Here is a 24,516-nt window from a genome sequence, read left to right on the forward strand (position 1 = left end):
TTATAACATCCAAGAACACTAGCCCAAGGATGGCACTACTCACAATGGGCTGAACCCTTCCACATGAGTCCCTAATTAAGAAAACACTCTCCAGGCTTGCCTACTGATCTTATAGAGGCAATTCCCCTTTCCCAGATGACTCTGGCTTGTGTCAAGTTGACATAAAACTGTCCGGCACAGCCTTCTTCTCTTCTTGGCCTCCCAATATCCATGCATCCATTTCTCCCTCCTGGCTCATGTGGATCACCGTTCCAATGTCCATACGACTCTCCCAGCATCTATGTGTCTCCCACCGCAGTTAGAGGATCTTACTAAAATCTGTGTTTGGGAGCAGTGGTCCACATCACCTACAAAACTAAGCTGCTGGGCATGGCACGTGAGCTCCCCACCATGCTTTCAACTCTATCCAGTGATTCTCCATCCTAAGTGTGTTAAGTGTCTGGACCTCGGGGGTCAAGAAATGCAGCCAGGTAGAGAACCAGCATTATCTTTTCCCCTTTGGTGGGCTTCAGGAAGAACGACGCAAGGGTCAGTGTCCAGGTCACTCAGTTCATGGCTGAGCCTTCCAATATGCCTTCCTGGTTCCCATCTTTTTCTCATCCCTCTGACCTGAGCTGGGCACCTTATGCTCTGTGGGAAAGCTACGCCTTCTGAAATACAGAGTTACACAAGAGAGCCCTATTACACAGCATCCACTTGTGGCTGGCATGTTGGGGGTAGGTGGGTAAGCTCCCCTTCATAAACAGTCCAGATCTCTAAAGCAAATTTCCATGCAGCTCCAAGTTAAAAACTACATGAAGGTATTTTTCACTTATACAGGAACAACTGCATGTGGTACAACCTACTATTTTAGACAAGATTATGGATGACATGCAAGAGAATTTAAAGAACACGACACACACACATTAACTGAGAAAATTTAATTTCCCTGAGATTTTTATCCTATAAAACATATAAATCCCACTCACCAGCCCAGTGGCCGTCAAAGCTTTCTGTGTGAACAGATCAGCTAGACAGCTCCTCAAAGTGGTCCCTAGCAGGAATATGCTGGGGCTGGAGCATGTATACATCCCAGGACATGGTGGTCTGTGGACCACACTTTGAACAAGACACCAGACAAGATGAAATGTGAGAAAACATTTACCAAAGGAGACAAAACAAACAAAAACACAACCATCAGATTAACTAATCACTAAAGTCGCTAATACAGGATAACAGTGTTTCTCTAGATATTGGTTATTCTGGTTTCCAGAATCTCCAGGTGTCTTATTAATTTTAAAGCCTCATTAATTTTATAGGTTTGACTTAAAAAATAAAGTGCTATGGTTTTAAGTGCTATGGCTACCATAAGCATTTGTAAGAAAAACTGACCGTCTCTGAATGTGCCAACAGTCTTTGGAGAAATGCTTCTGAAACCTTACTTCATTACATCATGGTAATCATTCATTTATTATCCTTCTGAGCCTAGTCTCCATGACATTTAGATGCTGCATGAGGGCATGGGCATTCACGCCATGCTTTGGTCTCTTAAGAGTCCTTAGCTCCTGTGTTTAATTCACAGTGGAAACACTTTAAAAGAGAACTTTTCTTTTTGTAGCCAAAGAGGAAAATATTAAAAAGTACTTTCAATTGTCATAAATATTTGAGTTTATCAGCCGGGCGGTGGTGGCGCACGCCTTTAATCCCAGCACTCGGGAGGCAGAGGCAGGCGGATCTCTGTGAGTTCGAGGCCAGCCTGGTCTCCAAAGCGAGTTCCAGGAAAGGCGCAAAGCTACACAGAGAAACCCTGTCTGGAAAAACCAAAAAAAAAAAAAAAAAAAAAAAAAAAAAAATTTGAGTTTATCCCACCTACAACTTCTAAAACTACGGAAACACCTTTTTATGACTTATAAATAGTAAACACTAGTTATGAAATACTAGTGCATTAACATGTCACTCACAATTACATGTTATATTAGGGTGAAAACATATACTAGTGGAATAATCAAGAGGATGAAAAGGAATGTGAATTTGGGCTGTTTGTGAGAGAGTGGCCCCTAAGCAATGCTCCTAAACAATCAGTGTAATCCCAGTGGTCAAAAGGTTGGTCCACGTGAGTCTGTGAAGACACCTTCTGGGCCACTCCTGGGTACTGGTGGAGTGATGGCTTAAAGTTACAGAGAAGGACACATCCACACTCCCAATGCACCAAAGTAAAATGAAATAAAGCAAATAAATAACTTTCAAAAGTCCCAGTACAGCCTGTTTCTCTGCAGCTTGGGATGGCCCTGACCCTTTCTATGTATAGAATGTTCCCATGTTTTCCCTTTACTATTAGCACATCAACACCAGAATAACACAATTCCTCAGAGGCCCAGCTTCTGAGATCACAGATCTTCCCAAAGTCCAAAGTGATTTAGTCCCAGAGAGTAGAGAAGGCCTCCCAGAAAGCTGCTTCTAGTGAAGACTGACTTCTGAGTGGTGTGAAAGATGGTATACCACAGTTGTAAGCAGTAAGTTCAGGGGGCATGTTCAGTTAGCTATTAAAAACTGTAGTCTCTAGCTTTTACTTTAATAAAAACTAGTACATTTAACAGTGCTCCTTCCCCTCTATGAGATATGGCCACTGGTGCTTAAAACCCCAGATTTGGCTTTGCTAGGCCTGTCTATCTGTGTCTGGGGGTAAACTCAGCATCTAGTTATTTACTGGTGGAGAACGCAACAGGTTGGTTTAAGTAAAGCAGCTACTCCAGTCTCTGGGATTTTGACAGAGAAGCTACTTTTGGCTTCTGGGTTTAGCAGAGAACCTGCCCTCCAGAGGGGTGACCAGCATGTGATTAACATAGCACCCATTTTTCAATGGGACACTGCTCCTTACATATGGGTCTTCCATCCTTCCACATACCAAGTTGCTCTCCCACCACTGGCACCTCTGTAGTGTGCTGCCTTTCCCTGGTAGTAAATGTTAACTTTACTGGCCCAGGTGGGAAGAGAAGCCATCGGAGTAAGCTTTGGATATGGTCCCCTGGCAGAGCTGTGCTCAATCTAAGCTTTCCTATCTGCAGCTGACTTCTGGTGGTCTGGCTGGCATCCCTGTACAGGTGAGGACTGGCCATGGCCATCTGGAAATGACACAACCTCTCTGAAATGCCCTTCTGACGAGTCTTTGTCCCCAATTTGCCCAGTTCTAACTCTGCTTCTCCACGTGGTCCCAATCCATTCTACTCCCCTTTTAGTTTCTCACTCTCATCCCTGCTGGTGGCCATGTCAGAAGTACAGCAGGCGGCAGCTGAAGTTCAGGTGCCAGTCCACCAAGAGGGAAATCTCTAATGGGTCAATCTCATTTTAGGCAAGGCCATGAGGCTCCAGACTATGAAACAGCTTTTGCTTCTGCTGTACCTTTGGTATACCATATACTGTATATGGTGTGGGGAGTCCTCCACTACTTGTATTGTAGTGTGTTTATCTTATGATTACATCTCAATATAATGGGGGCATTGTGATCTGTGGATTGTCAAGAAAGTGATCATTCCTTAAGCCTTATAATTTTGATGAATGAAAATAATATTTCATAGCTAAGGCCTATTGCTACACGAGGCTTGTGAGTCACACTTAAGAAACTGCTTTAAATCACAGCTCAGATTTATGATTTAGAATAACATTTGAATCCAGGAGCCAGGCTGGCTCAAATTCTGTCGATCTTTATGCTGAGAATTGCAGTTACAGTTTTCTTGTATATCATTAGGTGAAACAAAACTTCAAAGGAGCTTTAGATTAGACCAGGTACCTTGTTAATGGTCTTTTAGATAAACATCCCCAATTTTGTTCAGCAAGGACACACAGCTGTACTATCTGGCTAGGTTGTAAATACAAAGACAGCCCAATTATTGCTAGCTGGAAAATGGTCAAGTCCTTGCACCCATTTCCTGACCTCCAATTTGTGAAAATATATTCTGACTTGTCAAGGCTGGAGAAAATAATTTGACTCTATAGCCCCAAATGAGGGCTGCAGAGTGTTCCTGGCAAATTAGAAGTTACTACACTCTTTACCTTTGAAATGTGACCTTATGATTCTTACATGGCCTGAGATAATTGGTTGGGATATGTAAACAGTAAAAAGACATGGTAAGATGGAACAATGTAGTAATACAAGGAGCAACAAGAAAGAATATGAGTGTACCAGCATGGGAGGAGCAGCGTGAGAATAAAGAAAAGTAACCACCAAGAAAACAGGTGTGTGTGTGTGTGTGTGTTTCTTCTCCTCTCAGATAGAAAAAGTCTAGTTACGCAATGCTGTGGCTTTCTCTTTTGAGCCCTGCCTGCAGCCTGGGGCTGGGTCCCCAAGACTACAATCCATAACTACCTGAACGAGGTTTGTTTAGTGACATGATTAAAATAGCCACCAGGGCTAAAGCAGCGCCCAGGCTTGGGGGTCCACAGGGACTGATCTCCTGGGCTACTCCTGAGAGGAGAGGGGCAATGATACGGCCCACGGCCGTCACAGACTGGCCCACACCTATGACAGTGCCACTGGCCTGGGCCCCACCGGCCCTCAGCTGGAGGTCGGTGATGCAGGTTCTCCCGATGGTGGATGAGAAGGACAGAAGTGTCGAGGAGAAGACCACCACATCCATGGTGGTGGCCGTGGAGTAGAGCAGCAGCAGCAGGCAGGTGAGCGCGCTGGAGTGCAGCAGGACCATGTGGGAGTTGTGTTTGTAAAGCCGTAGAATGGGCCCCACGGCGAAGCCAGCCAGGGCACCCAGGGCACTGGTGTAGCTGATGAGGTAGCCCGTGGTCTTGGGCCGGACCCCGAAACGCTCCTCCAGGGCCAAGACGTAGTTACTATAGTACAGCATGACAGACACCCCCATCAGCAAGCGCACAAGAAACACGTCCCACAGTGAGGAAAATAGGAGGCTCTTCATGTCCTTCAAGGCTGACATGACCTCAACCCAGGGCCTCTGCACTTCCTTCTCACTCCTCCTGGTCCTAGGGGTGGCGGCTGCTCCCGGCAGTGCACCTTCTGACCTTCTGGGTGCCGTAGCTTGCTTCTGATCCCAGGTCCAACCATTCTCCGCGCTGTTGAGGTTTGTTTCTCTCCAAGGTAACAGCCAAACGAGACCTAGCGACATGGCAAGAGACCTGTTAACACAGTGTGCTGAATGCCTACAGTGGCTCCCTGGGGGCATAAACGAGCATCTGTATGAGATCACTCACCTGTATTTGACACTACATTTACTTGGTTATTGATTCCAGCTTCCCCACCAGTCCCACAGTTCCGCTATGGCATCAGGACCCCTAACAATGGACTCTTGAGTTCTGTAAAAGCTCCTGAAACTACACGCAAAACAGTCACTGTCTTCTTGGCTCGGGTGCTGACTTCTCTTATGCCATCACTTCGTAGCTGTGCCCTTACCTTCACTAAAGTATACATGTAAATGCTTTTCTCAACAAAATTTCCTAATTATCTGTCTACCTGTCCACTCATCTATCCAAGTGTATGAGCACACACAGTTCACAGGGTGCGTTTCCAATGCGCTAACGACACCAGAAATGCACAAATAAATAAATCAAAGCCCTGTGAAAATCCTGCCCTCATAAAACCCAAACCTAAATGGAGATTTAGACAAGTCAACGGGCAACTGTCTTACAACGTAAGGGCCATGTTGAAAGAGGGGCAGAGGCTGGTAGTACAGCCATGATGGGCCTTGGCCAGTGGCCAGGAGAGACAGCTGGATAATAGTAGCCATCAGAAAATACCATGTGGCTTCTTTTCCACCCGGGGCCATCAGGTGTTTTCAAGGGTCACACTTGCAAAACCACGGAGTGCCACGCACAGGGACCACGCCACTCAGCCTTACCCAGCACATATGATCGGCATTCAGACAAGCCAACCACTGACCCCCCTGACTGTCACACTTCTGCCTTGAGTCTTTTAGGACTTCTCAGCAATCTATGCTAAAAAAAATTTCTTAAAGTGGAACTTATATTTTCTATTCTAAGACATTCTTCCAAGTATATCCTTAATGGTCTTTCTGCACTCCAAGTTCAGTCTGGCCCAATGGCTGTTTCATGTTGTTTTCAACCACCTCATGAGCGCATGGATTTGTCTAAACACTGTATAAGGATTTCAGCCATGAACACTTTTATGACAAAAAAGAACCACAGTTAATCAAAGACCTGGGTACTTTTAATCTATTCTAATCTCTAAGAGGGCCATTTTATCAAAGAATCCTCATAAAAACTGCTGTTGATAGTCTCAGTCTCAGAGATAAGAGTAGAATTAATAAAAGAAGGGATGGAGGATGTAGCTGAGTCAATAGAGTGCTTGCCTAGTGTGCACAAGGCCCTGGGTTCCATCCCCAGAACCACATAAAGTGGAGATGGTGACACACACCAGTATCCAGGGGACAGTTGGAGGTTAGCCTGGGCTACAAGAGACCCTGTCTCAAAATCATAGTGGTGATGATGATGCTTGGGCAAAACCGCCTCTGTGCAAAATCTCCCTGGTCCCTGCAGCAAGGCCATGAGTGTTGCTAGCAACATTAGACTAGGTGAGAAAACCAAAGAGGCATTCTAATAGCTCGTGTTAATAAACAGCAAGGTAGGATGTGAGCGTGAGTCTGTCAGACACCACAGCCTGATTTCTCAGCTGGAAGAAGATGAGTTAGAGCAGAAGATGTGACAGTGGCAAGGGAATGAGAAAACCAGGGGCTACCTGGGTGGAGGGCACGGGGACTCTGTACCTAGCCAGAGGGTTTTCCCATTCTTCTGGTGTGCCTGGCATTGCTTCAGCATGCCTAGTCCCAGATGTTTAAAATGGGAAAAATAGATCTCTAGTACTCCAGTTACTGTGCCTGGGAACGTGTGCAACTGCACATTCCACATCTGCCCATATGTTCAGGCTGAGGTAAAATACCAAACAGCACCATCAGTGAGATCCAAAGACACAGAATGTGGTTCTCCAAACAAGACAGCCACCGCCTTCATTAGATCAGTTGTGTCCAGTTGCAAGAATTCATCATACACAAATATACATTCATGCACGCATGCCAATAACAATCAAAGAGAAGAAGGAGCTATCAATTTGAGTGAGTAGAGGGGACATGGGAGGGCTGGGAGGAGAGGGATATGGAAGCAGCTGGAAGGAGGAAAGCAAAGGGAGAAGTGATATAATGATATTTCAATTAAAATGCATTTTAAAATAATTTTTTAGAAAATTATTAAACTAATTAAAAAAATCACCATCAGATTTTACTGACTGTAGACACTGCATCATAGAAGGAAGGGTAGGGGGTTGGTCTGGATTCCTGCTTGTGATTCCAAGACTCCAGGGCTCCTCCAAAATCATTTGTGTGCAATTTCCACCTCAACTGTACATGCCATCGTGGGTGTCAAAGGAGGTGCTAGGCCATCTAGGCTGGGGGAAGTTAATTAGGAGGGTCTCCATCTATGTAGCTATTGGAAGGGAGCATCCTCCATGCTGGATGAAGACTTTCTAGTCTGGCTGCTTACATCCACTCATGCTATTGCCAGTGGTCCTCACCCATGCTCTGTAGTAAGGAAGCCCAATGACCCATGGGCTTCCTGGATTGATCTTTGGTGGAACTGCACTTGCCTTGTTGTTGGAAGCTTTTAAAGAGGGGTAGACATGCTTTAGTCTCCCCTGAGAAGAAAGTCTCACTACAAAAAGATCTCCACAGTCACTTTTGGCTTACATGATTGTAAGAAATATTAAATATTTGTCTTTTCTATCAAATACTATAAAACTTAGGTTTATGACCGGGAATTCATATCTTTTTTATTTTCTCCTCCTTGTAAGACCTATATGCAAATGTTTTAATCTCCCCCGATGGAGTAAAACCTTTGTTTACACCAAGTTCCTACTACATTCTGCGATGAAACTGATGCTTTCCCCTTCATTTCCTTTGCACTGATGTTTTGAAAGTAACCAATGGCAACAGACTGTACGCCGACTTTCACAAGGTTCCCAGCAAAGCATCAGGGCTCTTTCTTGGGGGAGGGTACAGGTTCAGATCCCGAGAGAAATTATCAAGTGGTTCTGTCAAAACTAAAAATAAACTCATGAACCTCACTTCCAGAATCTGAAAGGGGCCAACATGGAACTCGCTGCTCATTATTAGGCCCCAAGGTGAAGAAGGTTCATTCAAACCCTTGCGGTAAAGTGGAATATCATTAAACGGAAAGGCAGCCAGACAGTCTGTATGGCTTCTCTCATTCACGAAACTGTTTATTCAAGACCTGTCCATGTCATGGTCTCCTGCCAAAGAGGAAGAGTCTTGGAGTACCTATCTCGCTCCACAGTGCAGGTGGTCTTTCTTATTCATTGAATACTGTGGAATATGTGGGGGAACAGGAACCGCAGAGAGAGAGCATCTAGTATAATGCCTGCCCTTGTGCAGGATGTCGTAGAATCGAAGCACGAAACTGAAACAGTAACAGAGTTTTCAAAGCGCTGCGAAAAACCCTTAGCTAGTTTTATTCAGAATGATCGGGCAAAGATGTCAAATGAAGCAAATGTCTGAGGAGAAGTGAATGACCAGAAGAAGAGGGTTGGGACAGACACATGACAGGAAATGTGCCCAGCAGAGAAAGTCAGTGCGAAGCCTTCCAGGGGGAGCCAGCCTGCACATGTGAGGTAGGCCAGGAAGGCTGTGTGGCAGTTCAGGTGGGGGAGGGAACATGGCATTGTCCATCACTGTGTAGGAGGAATAAAGCATGTAACAACCCTGGGGTCTATGGCAGGAAAATCCACAGCTGCTTTTTTTTTAAACTTCCATATTTTTTTGAAAAGTTTAATAGCTCTATTAAAAATAGAGATGTTTTCATGTATATCATAATAACTAATACATATTGTATAAGAAAATGGAATTGGTCCCTGTCTTATGCCACACACAAAAATGAGCTCAAGATGGATTAAAGACGAAGGTAAGGCCTACACATGTAACACCCTGAGGAAAAGGCAGGCAGGCAGCTTCTGAGAACTGGGCTTGGCATTGATGCTTCTGGGTGCACCACCAGGAAGACAGGCTATAAAAGCATGAAGAGGCAGGAGACCTACAGTAAACCAAAACCCTTCTGCACAGCAGGAGAAACGGTCTCTGAAGTCAAAGGGCAATGTAAAGAACAGATGTTATCTGCAGATCCAGTATCTGATTTAAAAAAAAAAAAAGTTAATATTAAGTCAGACAAAACCCCAGCATGGGGCGGGGAGGTGGGCACAAAGTCCCACTCCAGGGGAGGAGCCACTGCTGCTGGCCAGGAGAGGAGGTTTGCTTTAGGGGTGTGGCCCCTGCTTGGCCTAACACCCCTCAGTGAACTGACTCACTGAAGAGCAGATGGGCAGCACTGAGGGGACTTTTGTTTCAAATGAAGACACCAGCTGGCTGAGTACGGAATGGGGAGTGGATCTTGGGAGTGATGAATTTCCTCAAAATGTAATGTATGGAATTCTTAAACAAGTAAAACATAAAACTAATTCATTTATTCTGAAGAATAAGTGTTTCCCAGAGAGCACATTGGGACAATTATCAACATTTAACATTTTGCACCATTTCGTACTTAGGTTTCCCATTTGTATCCAAAGTTTTTCACATGTGTAATAATATAGTGATTAAATTGTAACAATATTAAAAAAAAAAAAAAAGTTAGTATCCAAGCTATACAAGGTATTCTTTCAACTCAATAGCAAAAAGGCAAAACGAAACAAGTTTAGCAAAGGAATAAAATTTCTCTCCAACAAATGGTAAGTAAAATGGCGCCCAACATCACCAACAAACGGAAGTTCAAGTCAAAGCCACAGTGAGTTGTTACCTCCTCCTCTAAGGGGATTATTGAATAATGACAACTCTAAAATGATGAGAGTGGGGATGCAAAGAAAGGGAAGCCGGCACAATGCTGTGGGGATAGACTCGTCTATAGTCACTAGGAGAGCAGTAGAGAGGATCTTCAAATCAACATTCATTCTGGAACAATGACTCTGCCTATTCTATTATTATTATTGTGTGTGTGTGACTGTCTGTGTCTGAGTTATATGTACACAGTGAGGCCCACGGAGGCCAGAAGAGGATGTCATACTCCTCGGAGCTGAAGTTACGGATAGCTGTGAGCCACTGATACAGCTGCTGGGAATCCTACTCTGGTTCTCTGCAAGGGCAGCAAGAGCTTTTAGGCCCTGAGCCATTCCCCTAGCCACAAGTCAAGTCGGCCTATTCTGTATTAAAAAAAAAAAACCAATCACAAGGCGATAGAAATGGGTAGACTAAGTGTCCTTGTTCAACAGTCAACTCACCAGCATTGAGAAGGAAGACAGAAGAGCAGATGAAAGCCGTCACATAGAATCCGCCATCCAGCTCTGTTAGATATCCACCAACCATGGGGCCCAAGATGAAGCCTACACCCGAGGCTGTGTTGAACTGTCCCAGTACAAGTGGCCGCTCCTTCTCTGTGACCAGGTCAGAAAGCAGTGCCCTGGAGATGGAGAGGGTGTGTTTAAAAATACCTGCAAGGGAGAAGAAATGTGCTCTGTAACTGTCTGCACTCTGGAGGAGCAGACCCCTCTGAGCCAAATGGAGTTCTCTCTGAGCCAAATGGAGTTGTTGCTACCATTTTCTCTGGACCACTAAGGCCTGCAGGACTCATGCCATGATAAATGGAACCCAGAGCCAGCACCATAATAATGGCTGGTCACCTCATCTCTAGCATTGAGTGTCTTAGACTTCAGCTATGATATGGCCAACAATCCTTGTCATCCAATTGAAATTCCTGGTGGCTGTTAGGTCTCGGGCAGTCCAAATATCCAGAAATGAGCGTCAACATGAGCTATAGGAAGATTTCTGGCAGTTAAATAAAAGCCAGAATTCCTTAGGAACTTGTGAAACCAAAACCAGTTCCCATCTGACAAAGGAGTCATTTCCCTTACCTCTGGCAGACAGGGCAAATACTACATGTGGCTGGCATATTCCAAGCACATGCTGGTCTCCAGCTGCCCCCAGTATCCTAAGCACCTGCACTTCAAAGTCCACACTGGCATTCTACTCATCTCCTCCTTTTCTAATGGCAAGGTTCGCCCCCTGCCCCACCGTTCCCACTGTATTCTCTCTATCTCTCACTATCTCACTGTCTCCACTATTCTCCCCTTCTCCCCTCGCCCTGGCCATGCCCAGTCTGCTGGCCATGTTCAATCTACCTCTTTCTCTCTCTTCCCTGGAGGTTTTCTCTCTTTTACCTATAACGAAAACTTTAACCACACAATGGGATGGTCAGGTTGGCAGTTCCTTTACTGTGCCCCCCTAGCCTACAGTGGCTTCTTCGGTTACCTGGCTACCATGCTCTCTCCACTCACTCACGGCAAACCGTGACTGCACACCTGCCCTGTGCCCCCACTGATCCTAACCTGGGGATAAAGCAATGAGCTTAGCAAATGAAACAAAAATGACTGCAACAATAAAACAAACACAAACAGCTAAATTCACCCTCATGGAACATGGGTTTGTCTTGGGGTAAAACATGCACTATCTTAGGAGGTCATGAGGGGTATAGGCAGGAATAGCAGAGAAGACACATGTGAGAAGAAACATGGGGCATTTTCATCTAACCAACACTGACTGCCACACCTGAGGAAAGACACTAGTCAATGACAGTGGCTTCATCTGACCAATGCCGACCGATTCCTACTAGGCTGAGACCTGTAAATCTGTCTTCCAACTCCCTGATGGCTTCAGCATGACTGTATTCACCACAGGATTGTTTGACATACCTGTGAGGAATACTTAGGAATATACTGACCAACCCTGGGGAACGGGTTGCCAGCCACTTCGGTTGACATGTCTAGTATAGGCTCCCTGCAGATCACTACTGCCCATCACTCCAAGCTGTTACGACACAGTGGCTTCTGCTGGCCTCCTTACAGCGTCTTGTGTGGTCCAGCATGGTGCTGCCATACTGAGTCGACTCCAAGTTTCTGGGTCACAATGACAGTATGTGCACTGGACACACCGGGTAGCTCATCCAGGAACAAACTGACAAATCCCTTTTACAATTACATACTCTGTCTAGCCTTGTTTTCTGAAGCCTGAAAAAGGGCTGGGGTGAGAGAAAACTTTCAAGATATCTTTGAGGGACTTCACAAACTTCTTTGAAATGACATCCATGTTAGGGCAACCTTATGAAGGAAGATGACTATCGGGAGAATGTCCCAGAAACAAGTCAGGGGAGGGTTCTTTAGAGGTTGGCAATGGAAGAGCAGATGTCCAGTGCAGGCACAATGTTGGGGTAAGTTTCAGGACACAAGATCTGAGTCTACACCTAACAGCAAAACCTGGCAAAGTTCCCAGTGCTCCCTCTCATTCATGATCCCCAAACACTGTGAAGGGTCAGGTGGGGGCAAGAAGGAATCCAGTATTACTCCTGTCTGCAAAGATCATGATGACCATACACCAGGAGCACAGCTGTTTGGACCAGGCCACTCATACTAAATGAAAACAATCCCATCCGCCCCTTAAATCTCTACCTGTTTTGCAAACAAATTCAGGTTCTCACTCATCTCCCTCACCAGTTTGTAGAGAATTAGGAACAGGACATGGCATAGAATGGTGGAGTACAGTGAGGTGTAGTACTGAGAGACACATTGTGAACCAAACAATAATACAATAAATGCCATGCCAAGATGCATGTGAACAGCCATTCACTATAATCCCGAATGAAGTGGCGGGCTTTGTTAGGATTGTGGACCACACTTAGAGAACTTTTAAATGTAGAACCACCAACGGGAATGTAGGAGGTGCCTTCAATAGCATCCATGTTCTGAATGCAGGCCAAAGAAATGGTGTAATGATCTCAAATGAACTGATTCTCACTGCATGCTAGGAGCAGAGCAAGTAGCTAACTTAATGAGAGCAGATGTCCGGTGAGGCAGCCCTTGTGACTAGGGTTGCGAAGTCTGTCCAGGCTACACTAGCTAAGGAAAGAAAATGGGTGAGATTTGGGGCTCTGAATGCTAAGAAAGGCAAGGATGGATACAGTTTCCATAGCAGGTCCCCACATACCACACACCTAAGGGTGCAGTTTCCCAGAGTGGATAAAAACATCTCAGTGAAGATGAAAGCCATTTCAAGGTGTGAGAAATAGTCAAGAGCAGTCTGGAAGGAGGAGAACCACCAGCTCCAGGTCCTCTTAACATAGTACTGCAGATTTCCAGAGGGCTGCAGCACAGCTACTGAGTTACGTCTCAGGGTGAATCACAGTGCTAGCCAAAGACGTCTCACATGTTCTTGACTGCGGGAACAAACATGGAGAGGCAGGGCAAGGGGAAAGAGACAGGTCAGGTGCAGCAGAGCGATTCACACTAACAAGTCTCTGATAGGCTTTGTCACAGGCTTCGATGGGAGCTTTGGGTAAGTTACCAGAGGGCCTGCCCATGGCAAATGCTCAATAAACAGCAACCAACCACTGGTCAAGCGGTTACCGCCACCGTCATTATGGCAGCCATTGGTCTCTGCAGGTAAGCTCTGATCGAAGAGGCATTATCAGGCAGGCTCAGGTTCACATACGGAAATACACTTCTGGGGGAGGGAGTTTCAGAACTCACCCACGGGGACTCTAGCCAGTGTAAACAGGAACACGTTGGTGGATACTCCAAGGAGGAGATAACCCAGGGCACTGAGCAGAATGCACACCAGCAAGGAGGACCGTCTTCCAACCACATCACTCCAGCAGCCCTGACAGGAACAAGCAAACGTCTCCAATAGCAACCACCACCATACAGATACCAGTACGTTATGGCCCGAGGAAATGTCAGGGAGCTGGATACGGATATGGTTCTGCCATGGCATGCACCACATGTTATTACTCTAGCCATCCCACAAGGTGAGTGAAACAAAAAAATGCCACATCCAACATGATGCCTGACAATCCAGTAGCTGAGAAATTCAATGGGAGGTGAAATTCCCAAGCCTCCCTTTTGTCTTCATTTTTATTGTTTTATGAAACTACACTCCTCTCAGAAACCAGGTTGTTTAGAAATTTTAAAAAATACTGAAAAAGAAAGCAAATAGGAAAAAAAAATAACCATCATGGTCCCAAATCTATGCAATCACAGGCCAGTGTGGGAGAAAGAGGGCCCAGAGGGGGTGGCGTCCTGCCTAGGGTGGAGGACAAGCTGAGTTGTGGGCCAGACCACCTCTCTGACTGTTCTTATACGTCCTCCATTCCCTCCTAGCCATATGCCAGCTAAAAAAAAAAAATGTCAAGCCTCGTAGAGGATGAAAGTGCTAGTCAGAGTGTGGGAAGGATTTGTCAGCCTGTTAGCTCTTCCTTCTCTTCCTCCTGTATAGAACACATCCCCAAGGTGTTGGGGTCTGAGTAGTTCTGAATAAGGAGAGTGAGAGCAGGAGCAGCAGCTGACAGGTGTCTGGTGGCTGTTCAGACCCATTAACAGCTTGCCATGGCAAGCTTCGCCTTCTCTCTTTCCACTGGGAAAGTAGCTGTTACCAGCAGGCACACACCAATCTGATCCATCAAAAATAATTCAGCAAGACAGGACGTCTTCATCCTGAGCACCCCCCACCCCCCACCCCAGCACACTGAGACTTAGAGTGAGGCCTTGCTTCAAGAAAGTTTATCTACCTTCAAATAAAGCTCACTAACCACCAACTGAACAGAGCATTGACACTCCCCCCCCTTCCCCCAGTGACCTTCGGCCTCTGAGCAGTACCCTGTTCTTCCTCTGCCCTGGCTGGGAAGGAGCTGACACTGTGTCCTGCTTCCTTCAAGACACAGTGAGGAGCCACCCTCCCTACCCTCCCCAGGTAATCAAGGAACCTCAGCCCACCTTTCTGCTTGCCAAAAGCCAAGCATACCTGATCACCTTAGGAAGTCTAAATGCGTACTTAAACAAAGATGTAAATGGTTACTAAATCCTTCACAGTGCTCTGTGAAACATTCCAGTGGTAAAGTCCTCCCAAACACAGACATCCTACAAATGTCATCAACAACCCCCTCCCCTCCCCCATGGTCTGGTCTTTACTTCAAAGGGTTTCAGAGATTCCTCCACATTCTTCCGAGCATGAGGTCACCTTGTGTCACGGGTGAGTGGCATAATCAGATAGTTCTACACCCTGGGCTCTGGGCCAGGCTGTCTGGGTTCATCCCTGAACACTTATCACTCCCTAGACTATGACCTGAGACACAGGCTTAACCTCACTAAACCTCAGTTTCCCCACTGTTAACATCTACTCCAGGAACTATCTGCCCCCTCAATACTTACTATAAGCCTAGCATGAAATGAGTGTTTTCTAAGGAGGGTCAGGGCGGTCAATGCTCCTGCCTGACTCCGGGATAACCCATAAAGATCTCAAGCCACTCTCTGGGGACACTTAGGAGGATTAAATGAGATACTCTGAACAGGGCCTCACATTTATACATGCTTGATAATGCTAGTTATTTTTTATGAAAATGCATAGATTTAAAAAATTCACCTAATTCGACAAAGCATCTTTCTTTGTAAAGATCTGTTCTTAAAATGTTTTTATAAAATGTGTAATTAAAATATGTATATGTACTAATGAAATTATTGGTTAAAGGGGGCATTTTAACTAGGTATCCTACCTTAAAATTCTCTAAGGAAGGTTTTCATTAAATTCCAGCCATACGATATATGAGATGTGCTTTCTAAGTAAAGACACACAACGAAAGGTCAATATAAAGTGCAGGTATGGGCAGAGTCCACAATAAAGCTCACATTCATAAATGCCAGTTCTGTGCCAGTTGCTCTGATAAGCACTAGAGATAGAAACCAATTGATTAACTATGCCTGATCTTCATCCTAGGAGGCCAGAGGTCAGCAGGAGGGAGGAGAGGAACACTGCATGATTGGTAAGCACTAGAGATAGAGACCAATTGATTAATCATGCCTGATCTTCATCCTAGGAGGTGGGAGGCTGGCAGGAGGGGGGAGAGGAGCACTGTATGACTAGCCTGCACCATCGATCTGAGATCCAGACACAGGAAGTCTTTGGGACTGAGTTTCCAAATGAAGCAGCAGACTATTTGCTAAAATTCCCTAAATCTTTTCCTCACAAGAGTGTGAAACACACGTCCTGCCTGACAACGACTCTAGTCATCTGAATTTTTATTGACTGTGTCAGAGGAGTGCCCAGGAAGAGCCCAGCATGCTAAGCAGGTACTTGAACACCCCACTACTCCCCCGCCCTGCTAGTCACCTTTTTCTGTCAGCAAAGGGATGGCTAACGACTTTTAGAAAAAATAAATAAATTCATTCTGGAATCTGAGATTCAGGTGATAGAGTCAAATTACTTAAACCTTGTGAGTCTTAATTTTCTCTGATTATAAAAGGGAGGTATGTACTGGAATGTTACAAAGTTCAGATGAGAATAGACTTGAGTGTTACGTAAACTTAACATTTTTAAAAGATGTATTTATTTTTATTGTATGTGCCTGAGTGTTCTGCCTATATGGAGAGGTCTGGGTCACATTTGCATGCAGCGTGTGAGGAGGGCAAAAGGAGGCATGGGATCAGGCTAGGCAGAGTGCACTTGAGAGGCAGACAAATCTCTGTAGGTTCAAGGCCAACCTGGTCAGGACACAAAGTTACATAGAGATGACCTGTGTTAAAGAAAAAAAAAAAAAGGACATTGTATTCCCTGGGAATCCCTGGAGTTACAGGCAGGTTTGAGCTGTCATGCAAAGCTAAGAACTGAGCCCAGGGCCTCTGAAAGTGCTCCCAACTGCTGAGCCCTCTCTTCAGTACCGACCAATTCAGTGTCTTAAAAACTTGAAATAAAGATAAATCAGGGAGTAATTGTTTCCCTATTATAGAATCTCATTCCATTTCTTTTAAATTAACTAATCCCTTAACAAGGAAGCGCCAGGGAAAACACAAGTTCCCTAAATATGAGCTGTTAGCCAGCTGATTCGATCGGCCGTGGCTGCCCATCGATGAGAATAAGTAGATGACTCCTGAACCTCCTGAACTGATGGACGCTGAGGTCTCCAGCCATGCCCACAGCGGGCTGGCACAGGGAGACAGACAGGGATGCTCAATGACAGTCTCTGGATGTCAGACTACCAAATGGCTGGGAAGAGGGAGAAAAACCACCTCTGAATCCCTCTTCTCCACTTTTTTCGGAATCTAGCCAATCAATTAAAATGGTTTCTACCGAGTGCTCTCATATATATAACAAGGCACTTAGCTCAGTGTACATACACACTTCCATATAGGAGGCTAGCAGTGCAGGTGGGTTTGACTGCTGTCGATAACATGAAGCAAATACGGGGTGGTAACTTCTGTTGACACCCTTTTCTCCAGTACAAAAATCAGCCCTGAAGCACAGGGACAGCATGCTATACATGTAATACCCCTTCTCCCCAAGGTGTACTAATGGCTCGGTGTGCCCCGCAGAAGAAGCCATGGTAGTCTTTGAAGCACACATCTTCCCATGGGACAAAGAAGGGCAGAGGACAGGACTCTACCTGTCTCCTATCTAACAAGGCTAGGTTTTCTAACCACCTGTACATGCACTACTCAGTAACCCTCAAGCCCACCATGTTATAAGCACCATGGTGGACGACCCATGGTGGCATGTGACTACGTGCTGGAGACGGGCTGCCAGATAGGGGACAACTTACCACAAAGGTGCTGGAGAAGAGCTGCAGGATGCCATAGGAGGAGCCTGAAAGCCAATCACATCGGTAATATTAGAAAAGGCAGCTGGGCGTGGCTAAATGGTTGTGGTAACCATCAGGTAGAAAGCGGCAGAAAACTAACCGGAAAGGGCATCTTCAGGGAGCTAAATTGCCCTACACCTTCCTGCAAAAAAATTTTAACAGTCTTCAAAATAAAAAGAGCAAGCAGGAGAATGGAGGCAAGGGCCATTCAGTCTGAGGGACCCTGAACACAGCCCCGCTGTCTTAGCCAGTGAAAATCAGAAGCCCGGAAAACCATGGCCGGGCGCTGAATTTTCACCATCTCATAGATCTGAAGCATTTTAGAGGTAAGAGGATAAGCAAGGCCATTAGATCCACGAGTGGAAATGCCAGAAGCAGTACAATAACAAAGAGCAGTTAAAAAAATGAGCAAAATTTAAAACGAAGAAGCTTTAGTTATATAACAAAAGTTCTTTCTCCCCCTCCTCCTAAAGGTCTATATGCTCCCAGGTGGTCAGCATAATTCAATGCATATATATTGAGGAAATTAATAAATAGAGAAGAGGTCAGGCTACAACAAAGGTGCTGTAGAAAACTGCCTAATTTCTTCTCCAACTTGTGAAGGATTCAAGGGCCGATAGCATTAAAGGGTTTTTCAGGATTTAGCATGCACAGTTCTAAGCCCTGGATACTCCTGCCTCTTTCACAAGTCAACTTTGGGACAGAACTGCATGCTTCATGGGCAGAAACTCCATGGGCTTCTGAGATGTGCTGGTGGTGTGGGAGGCTTGGAACTGGTTTCCCAAGGTGACCACTGAAACCCTTGACCATCAGGTATGACTTCCATAGATTGCCCCTTTGGTCTCATATTAAGTCCCAGAACTATGCTTGTGGACAGGAGGCCATGCCTTGCCTTCAACATACATAGCCCAAACCATCAGAGGCCCAGGAAGCAGAGTTTCCATCAGTATGGAATGTGGAAATCACTCAAATATCAAAGCACCTCTGAATACAGGTGGTCCGGGAAAAGATGAATTCCACTTACTCCAGGGTGGTACTTAGAAATATTCTGGCAAGTCATTTCATTTCCTATTTACTTTTGGGTGAGTTACTGTCAGAGGATTGGAAAGTCGGTGTTTTGCAAATAAACAGTATTCAACACTTACACACCACTCCAGCAACTGCAGGGCTCACTCCAAGGGACTTGACATGAAGGCTCAACAGTGGGACAACCATACTGACACCAAACAAGTCCTGTGAGAAACCAAGGTCCAAAGAACTCCAGTTAGTGCTGAAGCTCGGCAGGATTTCAACCGGTGATTCTAAAGCTGTCGGTCATTGCCAACATCAAACCCATATCTAAACTTCTCAGCCAAGAAGGAACCACAATAGCAGGCCACAATAGCCAGGTGTACGATGGAATCCAGGTAAGTCTACAACCCCCGAGCTTTCTTGACCTAGGATCAGTTTTCATTGCAGCCTCTTTGTGACTGGCCTGAGGAAGATGTGCCACGGAAGGCCCTCCCCTGAAACAAAGCAAGAAAGAACTGAAGAAGCCCGGTGTTATGTGGATAAGGAAGGAGGGATTGTTTCGGGGTTTTGCTTCAGTAAGAACCTCCAGTTACTGAAAGGAACTAATGGACCACAGCCTGTACTTTTTGAGATGGTCTTACTACGGAGCTCAGGATGGCCTCTTGCCTCAGCCTCCTGAGCACTGATATTACAAGCATGTTCCACCAGACTAGGTTTTAAGATCTAACACATGTCAATACCTGATAAGCTCAGGAAAGCATGAGGAAGACAGAAAGTTGGTGAAATATTGATATCCACAGACTACGGTAATTATGAAAATACAGGCTCATCAGCAACAGCTGGCGATATCATTTTAGCACCTTTTGAGTTTAAAAGAGCTTTTTTTTTTTTTTAACCAGGAAAGCTGGTTGCAGACTCCCTCTTCTCGGGAAGTTGGAATCTAAAATCTCTTCTCCTTTAGTACAATGAGCAATTCCTTCCCGATCCATACTTTCTACAGAACCTTCATTTTTTTTTCATACATGTTGCAACCATTCATAAAGGAAGTCAGCTTGGTGGGGCCACCTAACCTTTCCCTGGGCATCGGCATTTCCCAATGGAAACTGATGAATACATTCAAGCTTCGGGGCCTTTCACAGGGAATGAAATCCAGTGTTTGTCTGCTGGTGGGTTATCTCAATGAAGATGGACTGTCACCTGCTACGGGCTGGAAAGAGGGGACAGAAATGGACCAAGTATCTAGAGAAAAGGGGATAAAGTCATAGACCTCAGCACCATAGGCAGACTTTCTTTTCCACTGCCAGCCCCAAGGACGAAAGGGAGACTTATTAATTATGAAAGTTTGGTCTTTAGCTTAGGCTCAAACTAGCTCTTATAACTTAAACCAACCCATTTATATTAATGTATGTTCTGCCTCATGGCTTTTTGCCTCTCTTCCATCTTGTACCCCTATTTCCTCTCTGTGTCCTCTGGAGCCTCTCTCCAGGCCTATATTCATCTCTTCTTCTCCCCTTCTCTCTCCTGGAAGTCCCATCTATACCTCCTGCCTAGCTATTGGCTGTTCAGCATTTTATTAAACCAATCATGGTGACATATCTTTACACAGTGTAATCAAGTATCTCGAAACATTCTCCTGCAACACAGCACCATCTTGGCAAAATGAGCCAAATGCATAAGCTTACTGTTCCCCGTGAAACAAATTAAAACCTCAAAATGTCAAGAGCTAAAAGTATAACATTTGGCAAATGACTTCTCTAATCTCATGCCCTTCCTCTTCCACTTAGGAATCTGTGTCTCAAGCCTTTGGGGTCACTAAATATATGAAAGTAGTAACTAACTTGTACATAACACCCCATGAATGTTACTTAATAAATCAGCATTAGCTCCTTCAAAGATATATAAAGCTGCATATGATCAAACTCTTTACAACATTTTTCATTGAAAAAAATCCCTAATCTTTTTTAAAAAGTATTTGGAAATCATATGTATTTCCCTCAAGATATGCTAATATATTATTCTCTTGAATCTATTATTACATTTCTCAAAATGTTATATCAGACTAGATTTACCATGTGCACAGCATATGGAAAGCATAAGCGAGGCTGTGACTATCCAAGTCTGTGCTGGAAGGCTGCACATAATAAATGATGTATGAACTACTTGATTTCACTGTAATTTTCAAACTTCTCAATTCTGGCTCCTGGTAGTTGATGATACCCTCTGGGTAAAGTCTGGATGTTCCAAGTGATGGCCCGAGTCCTTTTCATCTGGCAAAAGTAAGCTAGGTGCCCTCTGCAATAGTGTCTCAGTGGGCTGGGGATACACATCACCCCAGGTGGATGGCACCTCAGCAGGCTGGAGATACACAACACCCCAGGTGGATGGCATCTCAGTGGGCTGGGGATACACATCACCCCAAGTGGATGGCATCTCAGTGGGCTGGGGATACACATCACCCCAAGTGGATGGCATCTCAGTGGCCTGGGGATACACATCACCCCAGGTGGATGGCATCTCAGTTGGCTGGGGATACACATCACTCCAAGTGGATGGCAGTCAAAAACCTTTCCCAGAACAAGGCACAATCACTGAATTGTTGAATTCCAAACAACTAGACCACACACAATGGAAGTAAACACATCTATATCCTAAAAACACAACCAAAAAATAAATAAATAAAACAGTGAAGGATGGGGTGGGGGGTGCAGCTTAGTCTCTCAAGTCAAAAGCATGATGGAACCTAAGAAGGGAAATTGTGTGTCTCAGAACCTGAAAGCTCACTGTAGACAGAGACATCTCTAAGGGCATGGTCCTCAATGTCTCCTGGCTCTGTAAAGACAACATTAGGCGCTGTTTCTTTAAGATTCTAACAGATGTTAATTGAACAACCTCTACTAACTGACCAGAGACTGCCTTTCTGTTCCTCGCCTACCTGGTTCTGCATCCTAACTCCTAATTCTAGAGAACCATCAGCCTTGGGAAAAAATAGAAGGCTAACTTCATCTGGGCAGAGAACAGTTCCTGTTTATCAGGCCCAGTGCTGACCAGATACTAGCCACAAAGTGTCTGCCTTTGACCTTTCAACTAACTGGATCCTTTGCCTGATGAGGAAATCCTATGGGGTGCTTCTTCAAGCTGTAGCCACTGACGTACTTCTAACCAGGCCTATTGAACCAAGCAACCAAACCTCTGCTTGAAAGAGAAATGAGGGTGAATTAGGGTCCCCCTCACTGAAAATGGTCCAAGATTCCCAACTTAACCTTACTACTAAGACTGTAAATTCTCTGGAAGCAGAAGCTGCCTATGACATCAGAGCTCCAGGGCACGCACGTACCCCATAGCGGGCATCCAGAAATTTCACGACTATTAAATTAATAGGAGGATGGATGGTTCTTAAGCTTCTCATTTGTCCTGGCTGGTTTTTGTGTGTCAACTTGACACAAGCTAGAGTCATCAGAGAGGAAGGAGCCTCAGCTGAGGAAAAGCCTCCTTGAGATGGAGCTGTAAGGCATTTTCTCAATTAGTGATCAATGGGGGAGGACCCAGCCTATGGGGCGCGGTGCCATCCCTGGGCTGCTGCTGGTCCTGGGTTCTGTAAGAAAGCAGGCTGAGCAAGCCATGGGAAGCAAGCCAGTCAGCAGCTTCTTCTCCACAGCTGAGTTGCATCAGCTCCTGCCTCCAGGATCCTGCCCTGTTTGAGTTCCTGTCCTGACTTCCTTCAGTGGGGAACAGCAATGCTGAAGTGTAAGCTGAATAAACCCTCTCCTCCCCATCTTGTTTTTTGCTCAGTGTTTGCACACGGCAATAGAAACCCTAAGTAGGACGTCATTCTACAAGGGAAAGGACTACTTGTGACCCAAACCGATACACACATGCATGCAAGTTAAACCAAACAAAAACACGTGTCATTTTGCCAGGAGGCAGTTGTGTGCAATTCACTGTGACTTTCAATTTCAAACTTCAAGGCTGCCGGGGTAGATGGGGTTATCAGCAGCGACTTCCCGACCCCTGCTGTGGAGGAAAGGCCTGTGTCCTTAGCGTACTAGCTGCCTCCAGCAGCCTCTGTACTCTGCCCTTGCACCGGCCGGCCGCTGCACACAGCAACTGGAGTCACCCTCCAAAGTGGCAGGGTCACGGAGCCACACCTGAGGTCACCTGACAGCACAATTCAGGTTCCGGGGCCGGAGATGTACAAATCCCCAGGAACTCGAGGGAAGTGCAGCCCTTCCAGTACCCCTTGCCTTACACAGACTCAGTGCTTTCCCCCAGCCCCAGGGCGGGCACTCACCAAAAAGCCGACCAGGTAGAGACACAACAGGAAGCGGCGGGAATCCACTGCACCGGAAGCTGCTGTTGCAGTCGCTGGGGTCTCCGAGGTCAGCCCCTGCCCGGGGGCCGGGCGCCCACGGAGACCCAGCTCCATCCCAGCGCGGGCCGGGGAGGTGGACGCCCCTGCCGCCTGCAGGCCACGCCCCCGCGGTGGCACGCCCAGAGTTTGCCCCGCCCAGAGCGGAAGCGATCGGTGTGCGCCTGCGCATAAGGAAGGCCGTGGCGCGGGCGGACTGCTGGTTGGCTGCTGTACCGCTGGCATCTTAACTCGAGAACGTTGACAAACATTTGTGACGAATGATGCCATGTTTCCTTCCTCCCTGGTGGTGTAAAGCAGGAGGGAATCGTGTCATTTTTGCTAGTAGGAGGTTTTCCTCAATGGTAGCCCTCTCTGGCTTGAAGGATCATAGACCCAGAGCCCTACTTCTTTGGCTTGACAGACTTGGAGCAAGTTAATTAAGGTGGCTGTCGAAGCTTTGCTGTGCACTTGAAAAAACAATGGGCAGTAATGTAGATCTGAGAAGTCTAGATCTGAGAAGTCTATCCAGGATTAGCCAGCACGTTTGTCGCTCTGCAAGGGGAACAGGACAGAAATGGGTTCTGCATTGGGCTTATGTCCTCACAGAGTAACAGCACAGAAGGAGCGTGAAGAATTACGAATGATAAATCTACAATAGGAACATACACGAAGTTATAGGACACACGGCATACGGGAGTGTGGCCCTTGGTGTGCAGACCAACGAGGTAGAGTCTGGAATGATGTAGAGAGGCTCTTTGGAAGAAGCTAAATCATCTAAGCTGAGAAGAGTTGCAGCAAGATGGGTATGACTTAGACATCCGAACAGAGAGATCCGGAACAGTCGGGGCTTCAGTCACCTAGGACCTAAAAGACCTCAGCAGAACTCTGTGGTTTCATTCTGAGAGCTATGAAAGGATGTGAAGTATTAAATAACATACCATGGCAGGTAGTAAACTGTTAACCATTCTTAGTAGTCCCTCTTATTTGTTTGTTTGTTTATTTATTTATTCTTCTCTCATATCATACATCCCAACTGCAGCCTCCCTGCCTCCACTCCTCTCAATCCCTACCCCCCACCTCTCCTCTCCCCCTGATCCACTGCTCCTCCATTCACCTTCAGAAAAGAGCAGGCCCCCCAGTGATATCAACTGAACACGAATAGCCCCACTTTTAGTGTGTGTGTTTGTGTGTGTGTGTGTGTGTGTGTGTGTGTGTGTGTGTGCATGATATGTTAATATCAGGTAAAAATGCCTTGACCTGTAGGAATCCTTGGCTTGGCTGTGGCTGACTGGCTATGGGATCTGTGAGAGTAAAAACCCAGTGCCTACTACCGAATTTATGTTTTATCACTGAAGAAACTAGAATTACTAGTTCAAAGTCTGACTTGATTCCTCACAATTGACAAGAATCACACCTGCACTCAACTAACTCCAGTCAAAACAGAGCCTTCTGATTGGAGAGACCAGCCAGGA

At 45.8% G+C, this 24,516-nt stretch overlaps 1 protein-coding gene across 1 annotated transcript; it reads right to left on the bottom strand.

The window, feature by feature from the left end:
* Positions 1-3,660: 3,660 nt before the first annotated feature.
* Mfsd9 (major facilitator superfamily domain containing 9) lies at positions 3,661-23,167 on the bottom strand. The gene is made up of 6 exons (XM_028865801.2): positions 22,985-23,167; positions 18,831-18,918; positions 17,647-17,690; positions 13,589-13,718; positions 10,292-10,501; positions 3,661-5,101 (listed from the first exon to the last, which is right to left on the bottom strand). Exons 1-6 carry the CDS (start codon positions 23,117-23,119, stop codon positions 4,326-4,328), a joined length of 1,383 nt encoding a protein of 460 aa, XP_028721634.1. The 5' UTR covers positions 23,120-23,167; the 3' UTR covers positions 3,661-4,325.
* Positions 23,168-24,516: the final 1,349 nt, after the last annotated feature.

This window comes from Peromyscus leucopus, chromosome 16_21, assembly GCF_004664715.2.
Source record: "Peromyscus leucopus breed LL Stock chromosome 16_21, UCI_PerLeu_2.1, whole genome shotgun sequence".
Classification (NCBI taxonomy): Eukaryota; Metazoa; Chordata; class Mammalia; order Rodentia; family Cricetidae; genus Peromyscus; species Peromyscus leucopus.

Excerpts from the sequence above, each read along its gene's own strand:
- Mfsd9 (XM_028865801.2), bottom strand. The coding sequence starts at position 23,119 with ATGGAGCTGGGTCTCCGTGGGCGCCCGGCCCCCGGGCAGGGGCTGACC. Across the intron at positions 18,919-22,984 it reads TCTACCTGGTCGGCTTTTTG|GACTTGTTTGGTGTCAGTAT; the intron begins GTGAGTGCCCGC and ends GGTTTCTCACAG. Across the intron at positions 5,102-10,291 it reads TGTCTTCCTTCTCAATGCTG|GTCTCGTTTGGCTGTTACCT; the intron begins GTGAGTTGACTG and ends CCATGTCGCTAG.